The 25,152-nt window shown below is 40.0% G+C and overlaps 1 protein-coding gene across 3 annotated transcripts in view; it reads left to right on the top strand.

The window, feature by feature from the left end:
* Positions 1-25,152, top strand: part of LOC121911868 (formin-2) — a 41,433-nt gene that overhangs the window by 5,475 nt on the left and 10,806 nt on the right. For all 3 annotated transcript variants that reach the window (XM_042433771.1, XM_042433772.1, XM_042433770.1), the window contains exons 3-13: positions 1,518-1,678; positions 5,933-6,082; positions 7,461-8,218; positions 8,752-8,893; positions 14,266-14,353; positions 18,216-18,277; positions 21,913-22,004; positions 22,103-22,232; positions 22,386-22,532; positions 23,223-23,282; positions 23,938-24,058. In XM_042433771.1, the coding sequence (XP_042289705.1) occupies positions 1,518-1,678; positions 5,933-6,082; positions 7,461-8,218; positions 8,752-8,893; positions 14,266-14,353; positions 18,216-18,277; positions 21,913-22,004; positions 22,103-22,232; positions 22,386-22,532; positions 23,223-23,282; positions 23,938-24,058 (1,911 nt within the window). The remainder of the gene's footprint in view (positions 1-1,517; positions 1,679-5,932; positions 6,083-7,460; positions 8,219-8,751; positions 8,894-14,265; positions 14,354-18,215; positions 18,278-21,912; positions 22,005-22,102; positions 22,233-22,385; positions 22,533-23,222; positions 23,283-23,937; positions 24,059-25,152) is intronic.

Here is a 25,152-nt window from a genome sequence, read left to right on the forward strand (position 1 = left end):
ACACGCACACAAAGTGCACACTTGTGGATGCTAAACCCAACTGACAGTTTATCTGCATGACAAAAATGAGTCATGATATGAGATCCGTTTCCATTTCGTCAGGTGAATTTATTGCAGCTAAACAGCAGAGGTACATTGTATCTCGAATCCCCATTAACAGCAACAATTGGCCTAGGAGGTATTTCTTAACTGAAGCACATATGCTGTCCTGTTTTTATTCACTAAGACTGGTTATTTCAGCACTCAAGTCACTCACTCATTCAACAGTACATGTGATACTGATCAGTTCAGCGAGTTTTCCAGGTCACATGCGGCCTTTAGGAAGCAGTGGGAAAACAGAAAGGAGAGAGGAGGAGTAGAGAAAAAGATAATTGAACTGTCATCAACTGGATACATATTCCCTGAGATTAATAAAACAAATTCTGGATTAAACTGATTTGACTCTGGATCTGAATCAAGTGTTAAGAGTTTAATTGTCAGTCTGTGCCTTGATGATTGTTCCTGAAAATTATGTCACACAATTTATGAAAAATCAATTTCCAGCATTACCATTTATGATTGTTTGTCAAACACAACCCCAACATGCTAAAATCAATGTCCACAGGGCCATGAGTCATAGGACTTCATTAATTTATCTGGTGCTGTCCCCTGAATCACATGGTTCGTAAAAAAAAATCAAGTCTGTCTAACAACGTTAACAACTCACTGCAAAATGTGTCAGCCTTGGACTAAATAAATAATAGAGTTATGTTTTCTTTCAGGCTCCACAGCCTCTGTTTCAGCTTCATGTTCCAGCTGCTGTCACAATGTCAATATTTTTCCAACCCCCTAATGATTACTTTTGCTTCTGTCACCACCAAAAATCAGGATTCGTCCTTATTGGGGATCCAAACCTGCTCAGGGAGTAAGAGATTATGACAAATATTCCTTCATAGTTTTCATTCTCACTCTATAATAGAAAGTCTTTATTCTTTGTTTGCTCTCTACCAAGACAAAGAAACTCTACTTCACTTATTATGTTCAAATGTAGAATTTGAAATGCCTATAACCATTTGTGTTTTCTAACCATACCATATTCATCTATCAATATATTAAATCCTAAATAATAGTATAAAAACAGAAAATGATTATGAGATGTACTGTGTGGCAACTTGTATCTTGTAGTCATTTAGTGTTTATTAATTTTCTGCAGTATCTAGGATATCTCAAGCTGCACAATTAACACCATCTATGCAGTCACAGACAGTGTAAATGGTGTGAGTGGAGTTTGCATGTGTAGGTGTTTAATTATCACATCTGAAACTGAGAGTTTATCTTACCTCATGTTTATCTTTGGTTGGATAAACATGAGGTGTTTTCTTGAACACTTTTGCTCACCACTCCATATTAATTATATCTAAAAATACGTAATATGAAAATAGTAAGTCCCAAATGGATTCAAATGTATCTGAACATCCTTCTCTGTACATAAATGGAGCAATAATGGAACCCATTCTTGCACTTTCTTCTGTTCTCAGGTCGCACTCTGTTGGACAAGCTGTGTATGCATCATGGAGATGGGTCTACAGAAGAGGAGGCGAAGGAATTGTGTCACCGAATGTTGGTCCAGGGTCTGCTGCACCCCTTCAGCGACAGCACTGGAAAGCTCCATGGTGACAGCACTGTCTCAGTCTTTAATGTAAGGCCTTTCTTTCCACTATGTGCCATCTCACTTATTTAAAAAAAAAAAAAGACATGACCTGGCATCAGCTTGGCCCAAAGCTGATCTCACTTTGAGGTTTTTGTAATAGGAGCAAGTAGATGTTATTTTCTCAGACAGGATTGATTTTTATGCAACCTGGGGGGATGTATTTCAGTCTTTTAAAAACATTAAGGTCAAAATTTAATTCTTTGAATGGCTATCAACACTTAACCCAATTATAATGCATATTTTTAGTTATTATCCTGAGGGCAAACAAACAAAGACAAAGTGATTTCTCGCAGTACCTTTTTATACCAGTTCATTGCCCGAAGGTAGCAAAGACATTGGTTAGTAGACAAAAGAGGAGAGTATATCCCTATAGATCAAATGCTCTGTCTGAGAGTGTAGTTCAAAGTGAATAACAGTCAACCACTTACTGTATGTATATAATGCTGTGCAAAGCGTATCCAATCTCTGTTTCTATATTTACTGCTACTGTGATTCATCCCAGAGATATTTCATCAAGTAAAGAGCAATGGAGCATGTAGTTTGGCTGACCATATGAATGCTGATTTCATGAATCTTTAATTCTCCATTCCAATGCTATGCTCAGACTTAATCTCTTGTGCATGTGTTATCACAGTCCCCTGCAGTGTTCACCACAGCCACTGTCAGGGCCATTTTTATCAAGTGTCCTTGTAGCTGAATCTATCCAACAGAACTGGTTGGGGGGATGAAAGTCTAACTTTCAGACAAAATTCAGACAAATGATTGTACTATACATTAATTGGGACTACACTACTTGCAATGTGTGTGAATGTTAAATCCTGTTTAGTGTGCATGTGTATGCCTACTAAGTATGTGCACAGTATATCTGTCTTTATGTCTCAGAGAGGAAAAGACAATGAAATGAGTTGTCTTACTTCATTGGGAGGCATCAAAACAAACTTAGTTATTTCTTTTGTGATAATTGTTATTTATAGTCACACTACAGACTGTATGAGCCACATTATCAGCAGCATGTTCCCCATGAGAGGGATTGTAATCACTTTATAATCCCCTGATTTCTCATCTAGTACCATCATCAGGTCAAAATTTGAATTTTCAATAAATATCTGCAAAACTAATGGCATTCCCATCAACCTCAGCTGTACTTTGTGTTTTGTGCTAATGGGCAGATGTTGGCATGTTAACAGGCTGAACTCAGATGGTGAACATGCTAAACAGTGTACCTGCTAAACATTAGCATGTTAGCATTGTGTTTGTTAGCAGTTTAGCATACAGATGTTAGCATTTGGTTCAATGCACTGCTGTGCCACAGTCTAACATAATCACTAGCATGGCTCTAGACTCTTAGTCTTCTTATTTTGTCTGTTGAGTACTAAAGAATGTGAAGAGATTAGTGTTGGTCTCTAGCTGCATAATGTACCTCCCCCACAGATGTGGAGGTATAGTGTACGTGCACATACAGTATGCTTAGCTTACATATATGCATAGACTAATACAAACAAATACACACACACACGCACACAAAGACAAAAGAAAGGTATTACTCACCAGAACATGCATGCTCTAAACTACTTTTTGTCACATAAATATAAATCTCTCAAGTACTATTGTATTTGTAGAGTATTCTCTACTTGTCTCAATAGGCCACAAATGTAGTTTGTTTTTATGTACAACTTTGCCAATGGTCCATAGCTGCATGAATAGACTGCCTGAGACACCCATACATGTTCAGGCATTTCCTCGCATGGCTGGATTAATAGTAGTCCCTCTGACACTCACTCAGTCACACACACAAAAGCACACATACACATCTGTGCTTGCGTAGACCATCTGCTGACCATGTTATGTAACAATTCCACGTGCCTTGGGCTCAGGCTGCTCTTCCCCAGCAAAAAGCTCACCATGTCAGGATGGTACAGAAACTCCTGGCCACTGTGTTTTTCTTTTTTTTCTGTCCCCGGTCTCTGCCTTCTTCAGTCTAGGGCTTGGCCTGGAGTCCTGCATTATTCAGCTTGACCAAGAATAACCTTTGCTGTTGTCATATCGAGTGCACATCTCATTATTATTGCTTTCTATCTTACAGTTAATCTCTCCTCTAAAATAAATAGTTTGAGATCAACACAGTATGTCTTTGCTTCACTGCAACCTCTCCACTTTAATATCTCACCCTTTTTATACACTTTTCCTTTTACAGTTAAATTCCATCTTAAAATTAATCACTTACTGCATCATCTCTGTGCTCTCCCTTTCCTTTTATTTCCATCCTTTCCTCTCATCTCCTATTTGTCCTCCACTTTGCTACCTTAATATGGCATTGTATCCAGTTTCATTACTGTATTTTGCTGGAGAGAACAAATGTACAGGGCTTGGTTTCTTGTTCTGCATACTGCCTGAAATTAAATACTCCATCAGCTTCATTGAGTCCAGAAGTGGGGTTTGGGGAGGATGAGTATCTTAGAACTGTGTATAAATCAAGTGTCATCCCTTTTAATACTTGGCAAAACATTGCTGAGTGGATAAATACTAATGAGTGGCATGGGCTTACATCAATCTGGCATGCTTTGTATCCTGTGTTTGTGGTCCAGGTATTCCTCATGTTGTCAGGACATAAATCTGTTTACACAGTCATGTTGTGGGGACCTGCCTCCCTTATGGGGACAAAAAACAAAAAGTAAGACCCCTTAACCTAAATTATTAATTTTATTGTTGAACCTTGGTTTAAAGTTAAGGTAAGTTTAGGATTATGTTAAAGCTGGGGTGAGGGTTAGGGTTAGGCAAGTAGTGGTTATGTTTAAGGTTAGGACACAACTGTTTATGACTTAAGTCACTTTCAGGGACACACACCAGACTTAAGACCAGTTGATTTGGGAACGGCTTGTACAGTTGGGGACAAAAGCCATGTTCCCAATTGGTAAAACGCTGATTTTTGGGTCAGTGGTTATGGTTAGGGTAAGTCTCCAGGAAATTAATGTAAGTCTGTGTAAATACCCCAAAAGTGACTTAACAGATGTATGTGTTTGTTTGTTTGTTTGTTTCTTGCTGTAGGTTAGGTTTCCAGGATCCAGCTAATGGGTTTTGTCCTGAGAGCAACACTCAGTATCAAACATCTATGTAGTTCATGTCTGACTGGGAAATATAAGGCCCAAATCTCAGAAAGAGTAGAAATTATGCTCACAAATGATTCACAGACGCACTCAGTTTACACAAATTAAACAGATTCCTGTAGTCTTAGTGTTTGATGATTTATTTTACACTGAAACATATTAGCATGTAGTTCATCACTATATGGCATTAAGCTCACCATGCTAGTTTCCTAGCAATAAATTACTTGCTTTGGGAAGATGGAAAGCACCCAAGCATTTAGGATAACATGAGGGACAACCCAAGCTCTGCTTTGATTTGAAAATGAATCTGCTGTAGAGCACGCTCTAGCTGTAGTGTCTGATATGGTCTGCAGAGTCTTTTCGAATAAGTACTTTAACATAATATGAATATACAAACACAAGTGCACTGATTCTCAGATTATAATTAGACTCACACACACTCACATACAGTACCTGCAGCTGTAATTATAGTATAGTGCCTTTTTTTTGACACGTAACCGTAACATCAAGAAGCTGCCAAAGATGCATTGTGGTCACATGTTGAGGCATCTTTAAGGCCGTATTGCATACAAATGTCAAAGTGATTATAAAGTAGACTGTTTGAAGAAAGAGGGGGAGTAAGAATGCAAGAATAATTCTTTCAATGTGCCCTTAGACTAAGTTTTTATCTCTTACCATTGACGCACAGCCCTTGGTAAATGAGGTCGGACAGTAACCCTAGATCATTTAGTAATGTCAAGTGAAGACAACATGTTTCATAATGGAACAGGGGAGATTTTGTTGCAAAATCAAACACCAGCAGGACAGTTTACTTTGAAAGCCAGCCCACTAGTACTCATTAATTACTGTACCTTTAACTTGTATAAACACCATGATGCTTTGAGACAAGAAGCTAGAGATTCATAATTAGCTTTACAGTCTCAATTTTTAGGACCGATTGCTGCATTGACTATGCAAAGGGGAAAAAATGTATGGTTCAGCTCCTACTGCTTATTATCCTCCAGTGTTTCCACACTTGAAGCTTGCGGAAAGAGCTACCCCTTGCCTCAGATCATTGGTGGATGTTATTAACCTATTAATCACAGGCATTTAACCATGGTTTTGATCTCATTTATATGCACTTGTAAACTCTGTGCAGGAGGAGCAGCTGTACACCTGGACATCTGTTGGCTTGCCAGTGTCTTCCCACCTGTGGGAAGTCTATGCGGTGCGAACTACAGGCAGAGTACAAAGCTTGAGATCTCCTTTGCATCAATCAGCCAAGACAGCAGGAGTGCTACACTCTCCGGTTGGTTACATTTAACCTGCATGTATAAATATTTTACAGTATGTTTGCCCTGTGTGTACACAATTCTTATTTTGACTGGTACTGTGCAGCATTTCAGGGCAGTTTTACTGATTTTGTTTCACTACTAACATCAGAAGTTATCTTACTTTTGGAAACTACATAAATGTAATCAATAAGCAAATGTTTTGGCTTTGACTTGTCACTTTTATTTAATGCTTTTTATGCTTATATGTACCATTAATTTTTAACTTTATAAACTCAACACAAATTAAACACACACAGATCCAAAACTGTTACTCTGCAAAACCAAATTATGTGTTGAATGATATACAGAGTACCATTACATATTGTACATACATATTTCTGCAAGAACCACTTACTGACAGATATATTCATTGGAAAGTGCTACTGTGAATGCTTTTTGTATCAGGAGACTCACATTTCTTTCATTCAGCTTTAAAAATGATTGATCATTTCAATAGGGTACACAAACACCTGAAACATACAAATACACCAACAAAATACTGTGTAGATTCCAGCAAACAATAAAGTGCTCCACATACACAGAATTTCAGATCTAGATGCTCTTCCTCTTCCTCCTTCCTAAGCCTGACAACAGAAAAGTTTTTTTTGTTACTATAAAATAAGTACATTTTGTCCTTACAGGATTAACGCTCAGGGTACATTGTGAAGGACGCTATTGATAAGGTTTTTATTTAATGCTTATTATATCTTGATATGAAATTCAAAATGGCACTACCCGTGTGGCCTGTCTACATGTTGACAGACACAGTAAATCTCCGCCTTCTGTGCTCATTAGTTGCTCTGGATAAGCCTTAACTGTAATTTGTTCTTTGCCCACCAGAGGTCAGACTTACCTTGAAAGACTTGTTAGATTACCACAGTGAGCCTCCCTGTTTCCCAGAAGAACTAATAAATTAGGAAGGCCATACTAACTGAACATTCTCTGTAACATTCAATGATGTGACCACAACTTGGGAATGTGTACTAGCAGACACAGACCCTCCCCATGTGAGGCCCGACGAGACTCTCTGTCTCTGGGGTCAAATCTCTCGGTATCCCCTCATCCCTGCTCTAACCAGTCTGGAGCCAGAGGTCTGACGGAGTCTAGACATAATGGACTTTCTTGACCCTTCTTTAGCTCATAGCCTTGTCACTAAGCTCTCTCAGTTGTGGGTGTTTTTACTGTTTATAAAGTGTAATTTATTGAAGGATAATGTGTCCAAGACTTGCCAGCAAATTTTTCTGTCTGCTTCTCAACATTTAGAGTGCAAAATAAGCTTGACTACCTGCTTTTATATACCCTTATGTTATATTTGCATGTCGAGTTAAAATCTTTTTGTTTGTTTGCCGACAGACAGAAACCAGCAGGTTGAAGTCAGGACAGTCGTCCTCAGAGGATGAAAGCTGTCTCATCCCTCAGCTGGAGAGGACCATCGATGACCTGCGGATTAAGATTGCTGTGTTGCAGAGCCAGCAGGCCTCTTTGGCAAAGGGCAGCGGGGATAATATGGGAGCTCTGGGTGCTGCCCAGCAAAAGGCCTCACAGATGAGAGGAGGAAGATTGGGAAAGATGAGCCAGGAGGTGTCTGTCCAGACCTCGCCTGTGGAGGAGGGGTTTAAGTTTGACGTGCCTTTCAACAGAGGATCAGACAGCGTGTCGTCCTCTGTGTCATCCAAATCTACAGAGCACTTTGTCTGCGTATGCCAGCAGAAGCAGCAGACCAGCACCCATCCAGCTCCCCCGCCCCCACCTCCACCACCACCAGCACCACCTTTACCAGGAGGTGCCGCTCCTCCTCCACCACCACCTCCCCCGCCCTTACCTGGGGTTGGACCTTGTCCACCACCTCCTCCTCCCCCTCCTCCCCCACCTGGTTTTGGACCTCCACCCCCACCTCCTCCACCGCCGGGCATGGGCCCTCCTCCCCCACCCCCGCCACCCGGAATGGGCCCCCCTCCTCCACCGCCACCCCCAGGGTTTGGGCCTCCACCACCGCCAGGCCTCATGCCCTCCATGATGGCCCAGGAAGCTGCCCCTGCCAAGGCTGTGATAGAGCCCCCCAAGCCAATGAAGCCACTCTACTGGACACGCATACAGCTGCATGCTAAAAAGTAAGGATATGCTGAATAAAGTGAAGATAGATATGGATCATTTGCACAAAGGTATTCTCTGAACAGTAGAGAATTGAGAGGAAACGTGTCCACTTAAGATAAAGATCGGCCACATGCTGTGACGGCAATAGAGATGCTAACCTTGTGGAAAATGAAAGTGATGCAGTCCAGGCACTGTGGTCAGCAGTGAGTTGACTTGAACCAGGTTTTCTTTCCTTAATAAGGCTTGGAAAATTGTAGTTGAATAAACATCTAGAAATAGGCTACTTGATTTACTGAATTCTAAATTTAATTTGCTATCTGACAGAATTGTCAAGTGTGTTACTTTTGGATTTTTCCTCTGCAAAAGATGACAAACGAGTACTTTAAAAAAGTGTCAGACAATCGAGAAATGTCAAAAATGCCCTGTGGTGCAATAATAATATGAATTACACCATAAAAGTATACTTCACTGTACTTTTTCAAATAATACATGACTGATTATAGCTTACATATTTACACTGTGAATTATTCCTCTTTCCACCTATCTCTAGACAAAGTGACTCACTGGTGTGGGAGAAAATCGATGAACCAAGTGTGAACTTTGAAGAATTCGTGGAACTCTTCTCCAAAAGTGCTGTTAAGGAAAAGAAAAAGCCAATTTCAGACACAATCAGCAAGTCCAAGGCCAAGCAGGTTTGTTTTATGGTTTTGTTGCTGATTTGTTTGCGGATACAAGTGTGTGTGTGTGTGTGTGTGTGTGTGTGTGTGTGTGTGTGTGTGTGTGTTTGCATATCCCCTGGGGTCACCAAATATGGCACTCTTCAGAACCCCTATCTTCACTCTCACTCCTCTGATGCCCCATTTCTTTCCATTTCTCCACTCTGTCGCTCACTGAGTTGCTGTGAGTGACAGGAGGAACTGCTACAGCCAGACAGTTATTATGTGGTGTGAGCTCTGGCTCCCACCCGACTCCCCCGTGACCATCCAGTGGCACTGAGCCAATGTCTTGCGTGCGGTGAGGAAACCTCACGACGGTACGATGACTGTTGAGAGAGAGAGAGAAAGAGAGAGAGAGAGAGAGGCAAGGGGGCAGGGAAGCCTGGGAGCTGTATTTCGTGATGTGGTTCCTCCCATTGTGCTTTCTGTATGACTTAGTTTAATAGTCAGACTGTTTCCTTCCCGAATGCCATTTATGTCACCCCATCAATCTGCAAGCGATGAAATATTTGATCTACAATTTAAAGCTGTTCTAGTCAAGATTTCTATGTTAATCTACTGTTCGGCTAAATTATGTGTCTAAATCACAAATAATGTTGCACCAGGGAAGAACTTCTTCCATCTAATTGAGACCCAATAGGATCACCTGAAAGTGTTTGCCGAGATGAAATGTAGGTCTCAGGCATGGACATTGGTGGGAAATTTTCTTGGTTAATGGGAGGTGATGAATTGAAACTGAACGCCAAAATATGAAACCACTTCCAAAAAAGTTTCCCGTTGAATGAAAGACTGACTCAGGAACAGTGGTTAAACATTCCCCTAACATCTAATAAGAATAGGAAATCTAGGTCTACAGTAATTGAGTGGTTTCTGATTCCATGTAACATCATTTTTTTTCAAAATTTCTGAATTCCCTGGGCCAATTTTGGCATTTCTTTTGCCTCTGGATTTTAATATTCGTCAAGGATTTAATATAAATTTGCAGCCCAGTGGACTTTAAACTAAGATGACGGGGGCCTGTCAACTGTCTCACACTTGGGTTGCCATCTCATAAAAGTCCCCAAGGATTATTAGTCACTGGGGTGCCACTTTCAGCAAGACAGCTACATGACCACCTGGTGGAAAACGTCACACCTCTGATGCTTTTGAGGAATGTGGAAAAACGATAGCCAATGACTGACAAGGTAGATAAAAACAAATACACAAGTCTGTCAGAAAGACAAAAAAACCAAAACTATAAATCTGATATGTGATGAGTTTTCCCCAGCCTCTATGCATCTATTGTTTTTGTCTGTTCATGTGTTCACTTGAGTGTAACAGTTTTTGCAATGCTCAGTGCTTAGCAGAACTATGTGATCTTCAATCTGTGATAAAAATGCAGCATGCGCTTGTACATCACCAGCAGTATGTTTTTATGAGGAACATGCATGTACCAGGACTTGGTAACTGCAGTAGTTAGCTAAGCCCCGATGTATAGGTTTTTCTATTATAAAATCTTTCAAATTATTCCTATTTTATGAGTTTTTGTTTGCATTAAATTGAGACAATACTGGTGAAAATCGATGCAGTCTTGTTTGTTTGTGTTAAATCCTACACATAGGAGGATAATGTCTGAATAAAGTATATTGATCCTTTTATTCACTTAAAATTAAAGAAGAATTTCTACAATTCCAGTAATTCATTGCACCATCATCCTATATTTACTATACATCCTATTGGAGCACTCATATGATGCTAGGCCACTCTTTTCATGCAAACTTTGACTCATATTCTTCTGTATGTAATGTATAGCAATAATGCAGTTGCTGTAATTTAAGTAGATTGAAGCTAAACACACAGCATATAGAAGTTTTACCACCCCAATCAGGGGGGAAAACTTGCAGCTTTCATCCAATAGAGCACACAGGTAAACAGCAAAGGGAAAAATTAGATAAGCTAAGCGAGTTTGCCCATCACAAGAAAATCACACTTTCGCACAGGAATTCCTTTTCAAATGCACCTTAAAAATAGCTGTCAGCAAGTGTGTTGTCATTGCAGGAGCTGTCAGATGGTTTCTATGACACCAAAGAGACACAATAGAGGTCATTCACAGAGCAGCAGTACCCCTGCAAGCATAGATGTACAGTAGCGCTTTTGGTTTGATTTAGAAGATGACACAGCACTGGGAGACAGGGAACAACCAGAATGCCCTCCTCTCTATTAAACAGAATTCTCTGATTGATGGAGCTCTGAATAAGTCAGCTACCACATCATGAAGCGGCTCGTGTTGTGGTTTTGTTGCTAAATTGTAAGAGACAAGAGACAAATTGAGATGGGTGTAGGCTGAATTCTCTTGGTCATCACTGCATGATGCTGCTGTGGATGTTCTCAAACACAACAATGATGCCGAGGATATTGAGGCCAATAATGAGCAAATAAAAACACACATTTCAAGCTCATGAAGACCAGCCCCAAGCCTCAAGACAATTGATCTTGAGCTATCCCATCCCCCTGTGTGCTATGAGTTCAACTGTTTTACTGATGAGAGGGGACAAGCTTCCTTTCCAGAACTACCACTAGAGAGCAGCTTTGACGTCAGTGCTCGGCCAGTTTAAAGGCCTCTGCTGACATAAGTTTAAGATGTCCGTGTCAAGTGTTCACCCTGCTGTCTATCTGCACAGAGGTCTGGGCTCTCTTTTATGCTGCCCTTTATATATGGAGACGTAGTGACACAGTGACTATGCTGCTGGATTACAGTATGTGGTGTACATATATGTTCAAGAATGAAGATTTGGGGCTTTTGTTTCATGGCACTCAGGGTCAGTCCAGCAGCGTTTTGACTGGTGCTTGATTTTGGAGATGCCAAGTGTGTTTTCACTTCTGATCAAGTGAATGCCAATGCTCACAGCCTCCTCAAGGGTTAATGTTTTCTATCCCCCAAGATTTCTTATAAGCAGTTTAAGGGAGGATGTGAATGACAGAAGGGCTGCAACTAACTATTATTTTAATCAATGATTATTCTGCTGATTATTTTCTTAATTAATCAGTCCAAAACCCAAGATATTCAATTTACAATCACAATAAACAAGGCAAAGCTGCAAATCTTCACAACTGAGAAGCTGAAACTTGGGTGATGTTTTTCACTTTTTTACTTAAAAAAACTTATGTAAGCAATTAACTGATTATCAAAGCAGTTGCAGATTAATTTTCTGTCAATCATCTAATGGGGTGGCTGTGGCTTAGGAGGTATAGCGGGTCCACCAACTGCAGGGATGGTGGTTTGATCCCTAGCTCTTCCTGAACCCCTGATGGTCGGGCCAGCCTTCGTCAGTGATGCATGGCAGCTCCGCCGCCATTGGTTTTTGTGTGTGTGCATGTGAATGGGTGAATGAGAGGCAAAAATCGTAAAGCACTTTATCCAATAAAGTAGAAAGGTGATAATCCATTTACCATTTACATAATCATTTCAACCCTAAATGACAGTTTCAAAATGTTAGGTACTAAGGACCCTCATCTCAGCCTCAGTAATGTTGTTATATTTTTGTCTCTGAATATCTTAACAGATTTTTATTAATAACTTCAATACTCACTGTTGTCTGATTTCCACAGTCCCTCCAATGTTAGAGGATAAGATATATTTAAAATATCTTTAGAAGTCTGTTGCAGTTTCATGAAAGTTAATTCAATGTTAAATTTAATGTGATGAATGGATGACAGTAATATTTTTAAATATATTGCTGTTTGAATGGTAACTCTGATATTGATTTAGTTTTAGTTCAACTCAGTGCTTGATCTCAAAGTTAAATGACAAAGATGAGATGAAAATGAACAATTACTCCTTATACAACTCAAAAACTCAAATGCTCTTTGAGTTTCAGGTCTCTTTCAGCTTCTTTCAAGAGAACAAGTTGTACCTCAGGGATTTGTTTCTCACATGTGATTCGGAGCTGTATGAGCTTGATGAAAGTCCATATTGGCCAACCCTGAAATGATAAATGGATCAAACGATCGACATATAATTAATGTGACTTAAAGGATTTCTTTAAACCAAAACCTTGAACACATGGTTCTCACGAGACTGTTGAAAAACACTGTATTAGATGAAATTTTCAAGGTTATTTTGTTATCCTGAAAGGCTTATTTAAAATGTCACGAAAATAATTTCAATAACTATAGAGGTTCATGAATCCAGCTGTGTTCCATTACAAAATAATACTACTGATACACTGCAAGGATTTTTATTTTAAATTTAAAAATTATCTGTAAAATCAGGCAGTTCTGCTAGGAAATAAACCACTGAACTCCATCTTATACGACTGTAATCTGTTTGTACATATGGGTGAGTCAAGTCAGCTGATAAAACATGACTAATAACTTATTATCTTACTGCCATTGTGCAGCTGCCCTACACTAGCTACCACAGGCTCACAGTGGAAGCCACTGGGCATCATATCTCAAGCAGCCTGTCCCCTGAAGCTGTGGTTGAGCCGGGAAAACGGAGACAGTTGGGGCCTGGTGATATAACTTCCTGTGTGTTTTTGAGAGGTCTGTGGTCTTTGTGATCTGGTTTAGATGGAAGCGTTCTGTCTGGATCACAGTAGGCTACGGGTTTCCTGTCCTGTCCTTTCACCACTTTGCTACCCAACGCACACTTCTGCTCACTTGGATGAGTTGTGGTCCATAATGGCCCCCTTGGATGCTGTTTTTCATGCTTAATAACAACAATGGCTTGATATTCAACTCCTGGCTGTTTGACAAGTGGAAGCCATTATTATTCAGCCAACTTTTTTTAATATCTCATTCTTTGGAGCTGTTTTGATCTTGGGATACAGCAGTTTTGACTACAAGTTATCAGTTTTGACATATTATTTTTCCCTTTCTAAAAATATCCTTATATTGTGCAAGGCCATATAAGATAATATAAACGAAACCATGCAGATTCTCTGTATGTTTAATCAGTGGTAGGACCTGAATCCATGTGATCATGCTATGCTTAGCAAATAAGCCTCTTGTTGTCTAAATGATCTGTACGTTTTTAATTGCATGACTGAAAGATGATAGATGTGGAGAATTGGTGGAAAAGGAAAAAATTGTTAATCATCATCAGCCAGACAACATTGTAATTTTCCTAATGTCTGCGGGTAAATAGTTTTCCTCCCACAGAATGAAAGACTAAAGGGAGTGATGTTCCTGTCTTTTGTTTCCTGTCAATTATTAAATGTTTTGTCTGCCTGTGTGTGTGTGTGTGTGTGTGTGTGTGTGTGTGTTGTGTTTGTGTATGTGGTTGTGGTATATGGAGTATTAACATCCCTGTTCGCTCTGCTCTTGTATAACCTTAATGCTCACATCTCTGTCTCGTCAACGTTTAGGTGGTGAAGCTTTTGAGCAACAAGCGTTCGCAGGCTGTGGGTATTCTGATGTCCAGCATTCATCTTGATATGAAGGACATCCAGAATGGTAAGTGTTTAACTATCTGCTAAAGAGTTATGTCTCTTTTGAGAAGATATTGTGAAAAAAATTACAGTAAAATGACACAATGGTGAAATCCGTGTAGTGTGTTTGCACACTGTTGAATGTGTAATTTGGCCTCCATAACGGTAGATCAATGGTATTAACAGCACCACTGTAATGGTCAGCCTGGGGGAAAATGGTAAGTACAGTAGATATACCAATAAAATATATTCATTTAATTATTTCCAACATCATAATTTCCAAAACATAAAAAGTCTAATCTTGTTCTGACATTCAGTGTAACTGTCCAAAAATGACTACAAACACATAAGTGAGCCACACTGTTGCACTAGATCACCATGAACATGGGCACTGTAGTTAATTTTAAATCAAACCACGTACATCGTCCTACCGCACAAAATACTCACTAGAGCACCAAATGTGTGTTAGTCTGCAAATGAGAATAGTCCAAAATCAATGCACTATTTACTCTTGCTTGAGTAAACTTTTGTTAAAACTACAGTGCCCAGCTAAGTTAACATATTTGAAACTATAAATTTGTGATTTGTTTTTAAAGATTTTTGTCATTGTATTGTAGTATGAATAGGCTTTGGGTTAAGAGCCACATGGGAACAGTTGGATAGTATTGAGAGACAGACTAAGACACTTTTGGTTTCAGTCTTTTCGTGGGATTTGTTGAGAAAAGTACAATGATGCCGATCTTATCCTTTTGAATTAAATACACTTACTAATTAATTGCTTATCTTTTTTGGTGGGTCATAAAATACATCTCATGTCAAATACAACACAGATGTGCTTTCTGTGAGTATACACAAAAAATATCTACTCTAGTACTAAATTTAAGTACTAGTTTACCCATTTATTTCTTATACATTTCTCCTCCTCTATTTATAGAGAATAAGCAGTCATCCCCAGGTTTATAACGGAGACACTAACTATATCAACAAACTTTTCATTAAAAGCATGCAAACATACACTGAACAATGTGTTAAATCCTACAATTTCTTTGTACAAAATTCACATGTACTATAGCATACTTTTTCTAGTGCTGCTATCCTACTTCTTAAAATACATCTTGTTCTTAGTCTACTGAAAAGTGAGTAAGATTGATTATTGCTGAAGTTGTTGCCAAAGCTTAAAACCCCCTCTAGTAGTTAGCTTTATCACAAGTCATAATGTTGCAAGCCATCTGAAATGCTTTTGCCTTTATGGGTTACTCTCCTCCCCTCTGTTTTTCTTTGCTCTCATTTTGCATAATCTCTCCCCATCTAACATGCACATCATGTTTCTCCACAGCTCTGTCTTTCTCTGATGAGTTGTCACCAACTTGTCTAAACGGCTTTGTTAAAGTGAAGTCATTCAGGAGATGTTGATGGGAACGGACTGTCTTCCTGTTTTAGTTACTCTCTGATTGCTCTCCAGTCTTCCCTCATCCCTGTGTCTAAACACTCTTCCTCATCTCCTCATCCTATTCAAAGGAACCCTCCCGCAGTATAGTCTTTATTTCAGCCTCAAATCTTTATCTTAAAACATGGCAGCTTGGTAAGTTACATCAAAGTTAATGTGTACCACAGAAAAATGGCTGGTACATGTTGTATATTTGCAGCAATAATCATTTACTCGTGTAGGGGGTTGTTTTTGTCGACAGTATCTTCAAAGCATCTTGTGGACTGAATTTTCACTCTTCTGTGTTTCTGGCCTTAATGTCAGTCTTTGGTGCATCCATCTCAGGTTAGAGTGGGGAGGGCAAGTAAGGGCCACTCTCATCAGCACTGTCATTCATCTCCTATGTTAGGACATAGTGCATAATTAGAGCTGATTGCAAACTTAAGTATATCAGGGAGAGTAAGATCAGGGAGAAGATATCTTAGTGGTTTGTTAAAGTTCTTCTCAATACTCTGTGCTTATTATTTCCCAAAACACTGCGATGCCTACTGCGTTGCACAAACAAAATAACGACCTGGAAAACCGCGAAAGTGTGTTTATTTACTTTGTCATGCCCTTTTAATTGATTGATTATTAGGCATGAATAATTGTAGCCAGAGAAGTCATTATTTCACACCAAGAACAAAACCCAAAAGAGTGTACTGTTTATTAGCAATGCTATTCTTTTCCCACTCCTGAAAGGATCTCATGTTCCCTTATGCCGTCAGAGGTTTAAGATGATTTAAGAATCAAAGGACAATTTGTTTACAAAAGAGAAAGATTTATTCATAATTGCCCCCTTCAGTGTAGTGAATCATTGTTTTATTTCCTCTTAATTCCACAATGAAGACAATGACTAAAGCCTTTGTCACTTAGATATCTCTGACTTGAAGAAAAACAATTTCTGAATCATTGATTTAGATTGTGTCTGTTTTATGACGGTCCAATTGCTCAGTGAGAAGTCAACACATTTTTCTTCTCCTCACAGCTGTTGTTGTTTGTTCTCAGACTTGGCCGACACTCTGCATGTTTCATAGGACACTTCCGTGGGGTGTCTGCTTCCTGTGAGGCTTTGGAGCGCCAGTCACAGTATTAGATGGTGGTTACCGGCGCCATGCTGGGGTTGAATGTGGTAATAGGGGTATACCCAGGCAGATGGGTCTGGCTTTTGGTCGCAAGAGGTCTGTGTCAAAGCAATGATACGGCTTTCTTCCATGTCTTTTAAAACCCGTCTCCAATCAAAGCAGCCAGCCAGTCTCTGGTTCAGATTGTAATGAAAACCAAATGGTTACCAGAGAAGAGTGCAAGAAACAGAAAAAGCGAGAGTCAGAGAGAAGGAAGTTATTTCTGCGGTGGCTTTGGAAGAGAAGAGAGTGTGAAGAGGTTAGAGAGTGACAGCAACAGCAAAAGACTAGCAAAGAAGGAGTAGATTTGCCAAAGTGGCACAAGAGTGGAGAAATGGAAAAAGACTATGGGATTACATAAGGAGACAGAAAGCAAATATCAAAGCTAAAAACATGAGAGAGAACTGGATGGATCAGTACAACAGTCACTTGAGGCTTTTTTCCAGATGCTTGTCCTTTCTCTAATTTAGTTTTTCTCTCATGGTCCTCCTTCCTTTATTTTAGTTTTTAACTTTATGTTTGTGAAAAGCTTATAAGTAGTCCAGTCATGTTCCATGTCCAAGCAAAAGATGCAAAGTTGGGCACTGACTACATTGCCCCACGTTCCCTTATCCCTTCTGACGCTAGCTTTTCCCCCTGTACCTCAACAGCAAATCAGCAGATCAAAACAACGTGAGTAATTTGGACACCCATGGCATGGTGAAATACATATATAGGTGTCGAGTACTTCACTGGGTGATTGTGCGCACAGCAACACCTCAGCCTCAACACCGCAGACCCCCGGGCTCTGTTTGTCTTTAAACATTTACTTTCAAAGGATTAATGCTCACGGGCGCCAGGTCCTCGCGCCGAGACAAAAAGGCGACACCAGGAATTCAAACACAGAAGTTCAAACACAGATCTTTGTACCTTTGACAGATTTCTAAGACCTCCGTATTTATGTTTTAGTTTGTGGCCCCTTGCATGCTATCGTGATGAGAGCTGATAAATATGTAACTCACAGCATACGGCACATGACACTCTTATTTGGGCCGTGCAGGGGGAATTCTGCCCTTGTTTCATGCAACCTTCAGCCACAACAAAGCAGGAAACTCAGATTTGAGAAGGTATTCTGCCACTGTTTGTGATAATTGTCTCCGCCAAAGAAAAATATTATAATAATGAGGTTATGAATTGAGGCCTGCTTGTGCTGGTTTGATTTCTGACTTGTTAAGGGTGTTCCTCGAAGTTAACAGAGAAGTGTCATGACATTCTTTAGTGTTGACATTAACCATGTCATCCTCTCCCTTTGTTCACAGCCGTCCTAAATATGGACAACACTGTCGTTGATCTGGAAACTCTGCAAGCCCTTTATGAAAATGTGAGTATAACATGCTGCATCACTACTTGGGACAGGAGCCATGTCTTTGTGGTTACAACGGTAATAAAAATCTTAAAACTTTGCAAATTTTTGACTTTGAAGGGAGGATGATCAAGGCTCATGTTGACAATGGTTTCAGTAAAGTCAATAGACCAGTGAAAAGACAATATCCCAAACTCAAATACATTTCTCCACTTTCCTGCCAATGCAAAATCATATAAATACACAGTGTTGAACAACAAACCCAGTATAATTACACAAAGTAACACCACTGACAGCTCAGGCTGATCTTGACTGCAGCACACAGGCTGGGAAAACCTTGCAGTCTTTTTTTTTTTTTTTACTTTTCCTCTGTGGCTTGCAGTAAAACTATTATTTTGGAACAGTTTGCTTGTGACAAAATAAAATGATTTACAGTTACACATTTCATGCCATATATGAATAACAGGCAATCATTTTATTATAGAATGAAACCTAAGAGGACTAAACAAGCTGTGATATCAACATAATGGCAAAAAATCATTCATCAGCTGTTACTGTTGTTTTAGTTGGCGCTCCATTGAGGGCAAACCACAAAACACCAATGGCTATCCATCAAAAAATACCTCTCCAAGATTATAAAAAGCTGAACTTTTGTATACAGTATAGGTGGGAAAAGTCAACATTTTAATTAAATTATTGTAAGATGTGTTTATAACAAAACAATGTCTTTTTCACTGTCAATCAGAGATGCCACTTGGCTTTGATCAGGTTTTTCTATGTGGACTTCTTATTCCATGTTCCACTTGAAAGGGTGAACTAAAGGAAATGTGCATTAGATAACAAAACAAACAGGCCAGCCACAAACTGAACTGGTATGTGTGCTGTTTGGAGTCAGTCTTGTGTAGGTCTGTCTGCTGGCCTGGACGGGGACCAACAATTCTACATAGTAAACAAGTTTCTTCTTCACACTGGATCTGATTGACTCCATTTTTGTAATACCCCTGTGCAAAGGAAATGATAGTTGAGAAACCCCAGCATTTATATCACACAGCTCCTCTTGAAAGTGCTGGTGTGGTTTAAAAAGAGAGACTGCACTGAGCTTTGCCAAGTGAAATGACCACATTATATCGTATAATATTAGCATAAAAAGAATTATGGAGCTGTCATCACTACTTCCCGATATGTCTCCATTTTGGCTATGAAGGGCTCCTTGTATACAGTAAATACATATTCATCAACCTTCACTGATAGGAAGTCTCCCCCACCCAGTGGAAACGGTTCAGGACCCTTACGAAGTCAGGTCAGTAAATAATGGAACATGAAAACAGGCATGTTTTCCACATTTCAACTGTGATACAGTTTTAAGATGCTGTGAAATTCCTGTGAATTGCTTTTTGGCACAACTACACAGGAGAGGCCTAGACCTTTGGCTACGAGAGCCATATTAATAATGTTGATCATGGGAATGAGACTGAGGCTTGAGACAAGCTGTAGTTATGAACCAATGTGTCATAACTGAGGATCAAAAGTCTTCTAACCTCTCCACTCACCCCAAGATTTCAAGCCCTCTCTCTCTCCTTCTCCCCCTTATGGCCTTAGGCTATGTTATTGAGTCGAGGAGCCAAATTGTTTCTCTTTTGTATTGCGAGACTCCATCCTGTCTGTGGGTCTCCAGCCCCCTAAACCACAGTTGGCAGCACAGTCAGCCTGTCTTGAGGAATGCGAGGGGCTTCAAATGGTTACACCCTCACTCACTGTGCTAGGAGCTAGATCACACACTGCTCTCCCTCACTCTCTTTTTCTCTCACACACACAAACATGCTCACAAACAAACATGTGGACCCTGGCAAATATGCACACACTGTATGCACACAGAGACAGAAACACACACAGGCAGGGACAGAGTCGCTCAGTCTATGAGCTGCGGATTATAGCCACTCCAGTTCTTTGAACAATAAGCCACTGCCATTAAAGGGGTCACAGTGATAGTGGGACACCGCTCCCTCCCCTCTAATATCACAAGCCATTATCTGGACCCAGACTGGTTGTCTGAAGTTCTGACTCCTTTCAGCTGACAGTAGCTAAATGTCATAGAGGTCAGTTAGAGCCGTAGTCCCTCCTATGAACTTTTACACTACAAATGATCACCTCATACTCCATTTTTCTCATGGCAAGTGCCTTGTGATGTTTAAATATATTTTACGTGTTTATTACATGATATAATTTGTCATTTGGACCCTATTTTTTGGCAGAGCAATGTATAGAGAATCTTATAAATGTTGTTTCAGTGAAAATTGATTGACATAAATAGTGATTAAGCCCTGGCTGGCTCTGTTTAGCCCTGTACTAGAAACCTGGCTAATGAATACCACTTGGCTACCACTAGAATTCTGGCATCACAAATATCATCCTACTTTCCTTTGCATTTGATATTCCACATGGGACTGTATTTCTCATGCTAACAACCACTGCAACATGCCCTAGCAATTCAAAGATCACACGCTAATGCCTACTTGTCCCCAATTACACCAAACACTGCTGGGCTCTGCTGCTGCCCTTTGAAAAGGATCTGCTTTGTGTTAAATATATTTACACTTGAAAACATCTCGAGAGAAGGCGAAGGAGAGCTTGCCCTCGTCGACAGAAGGCAGCGGTGTGTAGAATACTAATCGGGCCCTCAGTGCGTTTGATGCTGGTGTTTGATGTTTTCCAAGGATCCATGCTGAGGCCAAACCCCAGAGAGAAAGATCGAGAGCAACAGAGGGAGAGACCAGACTGCTCAGACTTCGGGGGTCTATGGGCTCTGGAGGGACTGGGAGAGAGTTTACATTCTCCTCCTGGGGATGGTTTTATTGTTTTGCCCGTCTGCGTCAGAAACATTAACATCTATTGTCTTTGCCTCTTGTGAAACGAAGGGGCATTTCTGGTCTGCCTTTTTTAAACCACCTTGTATAAAACTGTGGTCCAGGGCCTGACAGCAGGATAATAGTCAGGAATGTAATCTGGCTGAGGGCAACTCTTTAGCATTTCTGAAACTATACGTATAGGCTGGTATACAGTTGAGTTAAAGTAGAAAGTTTGAGAGTTATTTTACACTTGAACTACAGTTTTTCGACATAAAAACTTGGAGAACAAAGCTGACAAAACAGACTCACCTCAAGCTCCGTTTAGTTGTTGCTCTTGCTTTTGATAATATCACACATCGGAAGATGGAGTTCACCAAATTGCAGGTGTTTAAAGCTCCATTTTTCTGAGCACTTAATGGACTTTTTATTTATGAATGTTGAGGTTCAAAGTTCATTCTTGACCTTGCAAACAGAAATGGACAAAACAGTAACACCTCAAGATCATTTGCATGATCTTCATCAGCAGGCTGAAGGTTCATCTATCAATGTATCTGCCTCTTTTAGTTGCTTTGTGTCAGACTGCGGGGTCCTATCAATTTATAAAGTTCTCTAATACCAATTTTTGGAATAGAGGGCCAAATGTTTACACTTCCTGATATTGCCCTGATCAAAGAGTGCGCAGTTAATCTTACAATTCTGTTAGTTTTGATTTTAGTCTAAAAAAATCCTATGTCAACTGTGAGAACTTCTTATTGTACCTATTCAGTACATTTCCAACTTAATTTAACCTGAATTTTCATCTGACAGAGAGCTCAAAATGATGAGATGGGGAGCATCAAAAATCACATTAAATCAGCCAAAGACAAGGAGGATGCCAAACCACTGGACAAGCCTGAACAGTGAGTTTCTATCAGCCAAGCCTATACAAATTATTACATGGAAGGAGCTGTCTTATTAAATAGATATGTTATGACTACTGATTTTGTCCCTTCATCAGGTTTCTATTCCAGTTATCCCAAATCCCCAACTTCTCAGAACGGGTGTTCTGCATCCTGTTTCAGTCGACTTTCCATGAATGTATCACCTCAATCCTCCGCAAAATAGAAATCCTTCAGAGAGTATGCAAGGTGAGCCACTGGCCTTTTTCCTCTTTCATTTTCTTTTCTGTTTCTCAGTCTGTCACCTTGATGTCTTCATCTCATTGGTTTCTGCTTCTCTAACCTGTGTGTGTGTGTGTGTGTGTGTGTGTGTGTACACGTGTGTGTACGTGTGTGTACTAGGCTCTCCAGAGCGGTACATGTGTATTGCAGGTTTTGGGCCTGGTGCTTGCTTTTGGCAACTTCATGAATGGAGGCAATCGTTCTAGAGGGCAGGCCGACGGCTTCACCTTGGACATTCTGCCAAAACTGAAGGACGTTAAGAGCAGTGTGAGTTTGTGTGTTTCAAGAGTGAAAGCAAACATCACTCACTCTACAATAGCAGACAATCAAATCGTGTGTTATAGTGTTATTCACAAGCAAACAGGAGACTGGAAGTGTTTATATAAATTAGTTGAAAATAAGCAAAGCAGACAAGCAAGTTTGATTGACGTTCACCCACACAAGCACCCTTTTTATTTTGTAATTCACATTATACTAAAAAATGATAAGTGGTTTAGGAAAATGGTGATTCTAAATGTTGAACTGGACTTTGCAGTTGCACCGTGTATTGTCGAGCCTAGAATCTGAGAGTCAAGAAGTTGAAAGGGACCTTCTGTGCTGCCAAACGTGAGAGCCATTGCTACACAGATTAAGAGAGGCCATTCTGTTTACTGTTCTTATTCAATATCACATTGGTCTCAGTGTGCCCTTGGCACAGCCATATAAGGACGCAGTGGTTTGTGTTTTTGTGGTGGCGGACTGAGTAAGGTATCCATAAAGAACATCAAACTTTCCACCAACTCTGAGTTATGACAGCCAGCCCAGCACAGTTGTTTTGTTGTATTGCTCTTCCAATGTCATGTCAATGTCTCTACTCTTGTTTGCCCTGCACAAATTAAAACGTCCTGCTCCAAAATGATTAAATTAATAAATAAAGGGATTTTGGTTTATTTATTTGGATCTTTCTCTTTCTTTCAGGATAACTCCCAGAGTCTTTTGTCCTACATTGTTGCTTACTATCTAAGGCACTTTGATGAGGTATGTTTTGGTTCCTGTTTATTTGAATCACTTTTCTGTTTTAGTCTGATTTGCTTAGAAATCCTTCCAGAGCTCTCTTTCCATCTCCTCTCTTGCCAGAGGATACCATGGCTTATCCTTTATCAAATTATTTATTTTCCCTTTCTTCATTTACGGCAGAAAGAAATCTCTCTCTTTCTCTGGCTTTCTCTCTTCATAATTTTCTTTCTGTCTTTCACTCTTCATCTCCCGCCCTTGCTCTGCTTTGGTCTGGGTTCATTCAAACCTTCAGTCTGTTCATTGGCACAGCATCCAAAGGAGCGCTAGTGTAAATAATTAGGTTCTCCAGATGAGATGAACTCAGTAGAGTGCTGCTTGCCAAAATCAACCTGCATGACATGGTTCTAGCACTCATAATGGTCTTGTAGTAACACTGACGAAGAGAACTGCAGTGTACTTTCTATTCCGAGCTTAATGGTCATTATCTGCTGTAAATTCAGCCATATCTTCTCGGGGATGTTTGGACTGTTGATAAGTATATGTGGGTCTCTCAAGACATTTATTTCAATCTTGCATGGTGTGTATAGTATATACAAGAGAGGCCCTCTTCAGTTTGAGGAAGATTGCCTTTGACATTGTGTGTCTGTGCATGAATATGTGTGTTGTGCTGTACCAGGATGCTGGCAGAGAGACATGTGTCTACCCTCTGCCCGAGCCCCAGGACCTCTTCCAAGCCTCCCAGATGAAGTTTGAAGATTTTCAAAGAGACCTCCGCAAGCTGAGGAAAGACCTCAATGGTACGGTCATCAACCTACACTCCACAATTTCCCTTCTGCTTGAGCACATCCAAAACGTTTAAACTGTATATTTACAACAAGCTTACCAGGTAGTAAACTTGGCCCCGCCATATCCAGCAAATCATGGCAGATGTCATATCATGTTTATAATACCTTTGCATGGAAATGTATGAAGCCATAAATTATGTATTAATCCATGCACATATCTCCTAGCACAATGGAAAATAATTTTCCCAAACCTGACCAGCTATGGTCATGTTTGGATCGTAGAGGCGGGTCAACAGAGAGATAGCATCTGTTTGTCGTACAGACGAGCTAACCAGAAGCAGATGTGACTTGTCAGAAGTAGACTCCTGTTGGACCTGGCGTGCCTTTACTGTCCTCATGAAATAGAGATCAAAATATAGAGGGTGCAAGGTTGGGGAACTTCCACTACCTGTGTGCACTATCAAAGGTTCATCAGCTATTCACTGACCGGGAAGAGGCACACCTCGAGCTCTGATTTGCCTCACTGACCCTGCATGCAGCAAACCAAACAACACTGAGTTTTGAAGAGAATTTCAGAATATTCTTGCGTGTGTCTGTGGATACATTGTGTGTCATCACTTTGTCCAGAGGGATCCTAAATATGATTATTGGACGGACTAATTTGGTTGATGGCTCTTACTCTTTGACTCTTTAATTCATTAATTTGTTCATCAGTCAGTTGTGCAATCAGTTCCTGTGGTTAATCTATTACATAACTTTCCATGACCGCACACTCTCTTCTAAAATAACTTTTGTCATGAACATATTACTATTAGGTAAAACCTTTTATCATCAAACTGTCTTCACCACTAACCATCAACATTCAAAAGAAAAAACAGATTTTTTGTGCCATTGTTTCAGAAGGTTTGACAAGCCAAAGAGTCAAGAGCCAGAATTTCCGTTGATCTATGATTATGATTATGTAATTCCTCAATGAAGTCACAACGCTATAAAACATCATATGATGACAGCATTACTTCATGGAGGGACCTCAGATGTTACATTTTATCATATAGTAAACACATGAATTATATAAAATATATGTATGCAAGACTGAGCGTGCTGGG

Source organism: Thunnus maccoyii, chromosome 14, assembly GCF_910596095.1.
Source record: "Thunnus maccoyii chromosome 14, fThuMac1.1, whole genome shotgun sequence".
NCBI lineage: Eukaryota > Metazoa > Chordata > Actinopteri > Scombriformes > Scombridae > Thunnus > Thunnus maccoyii.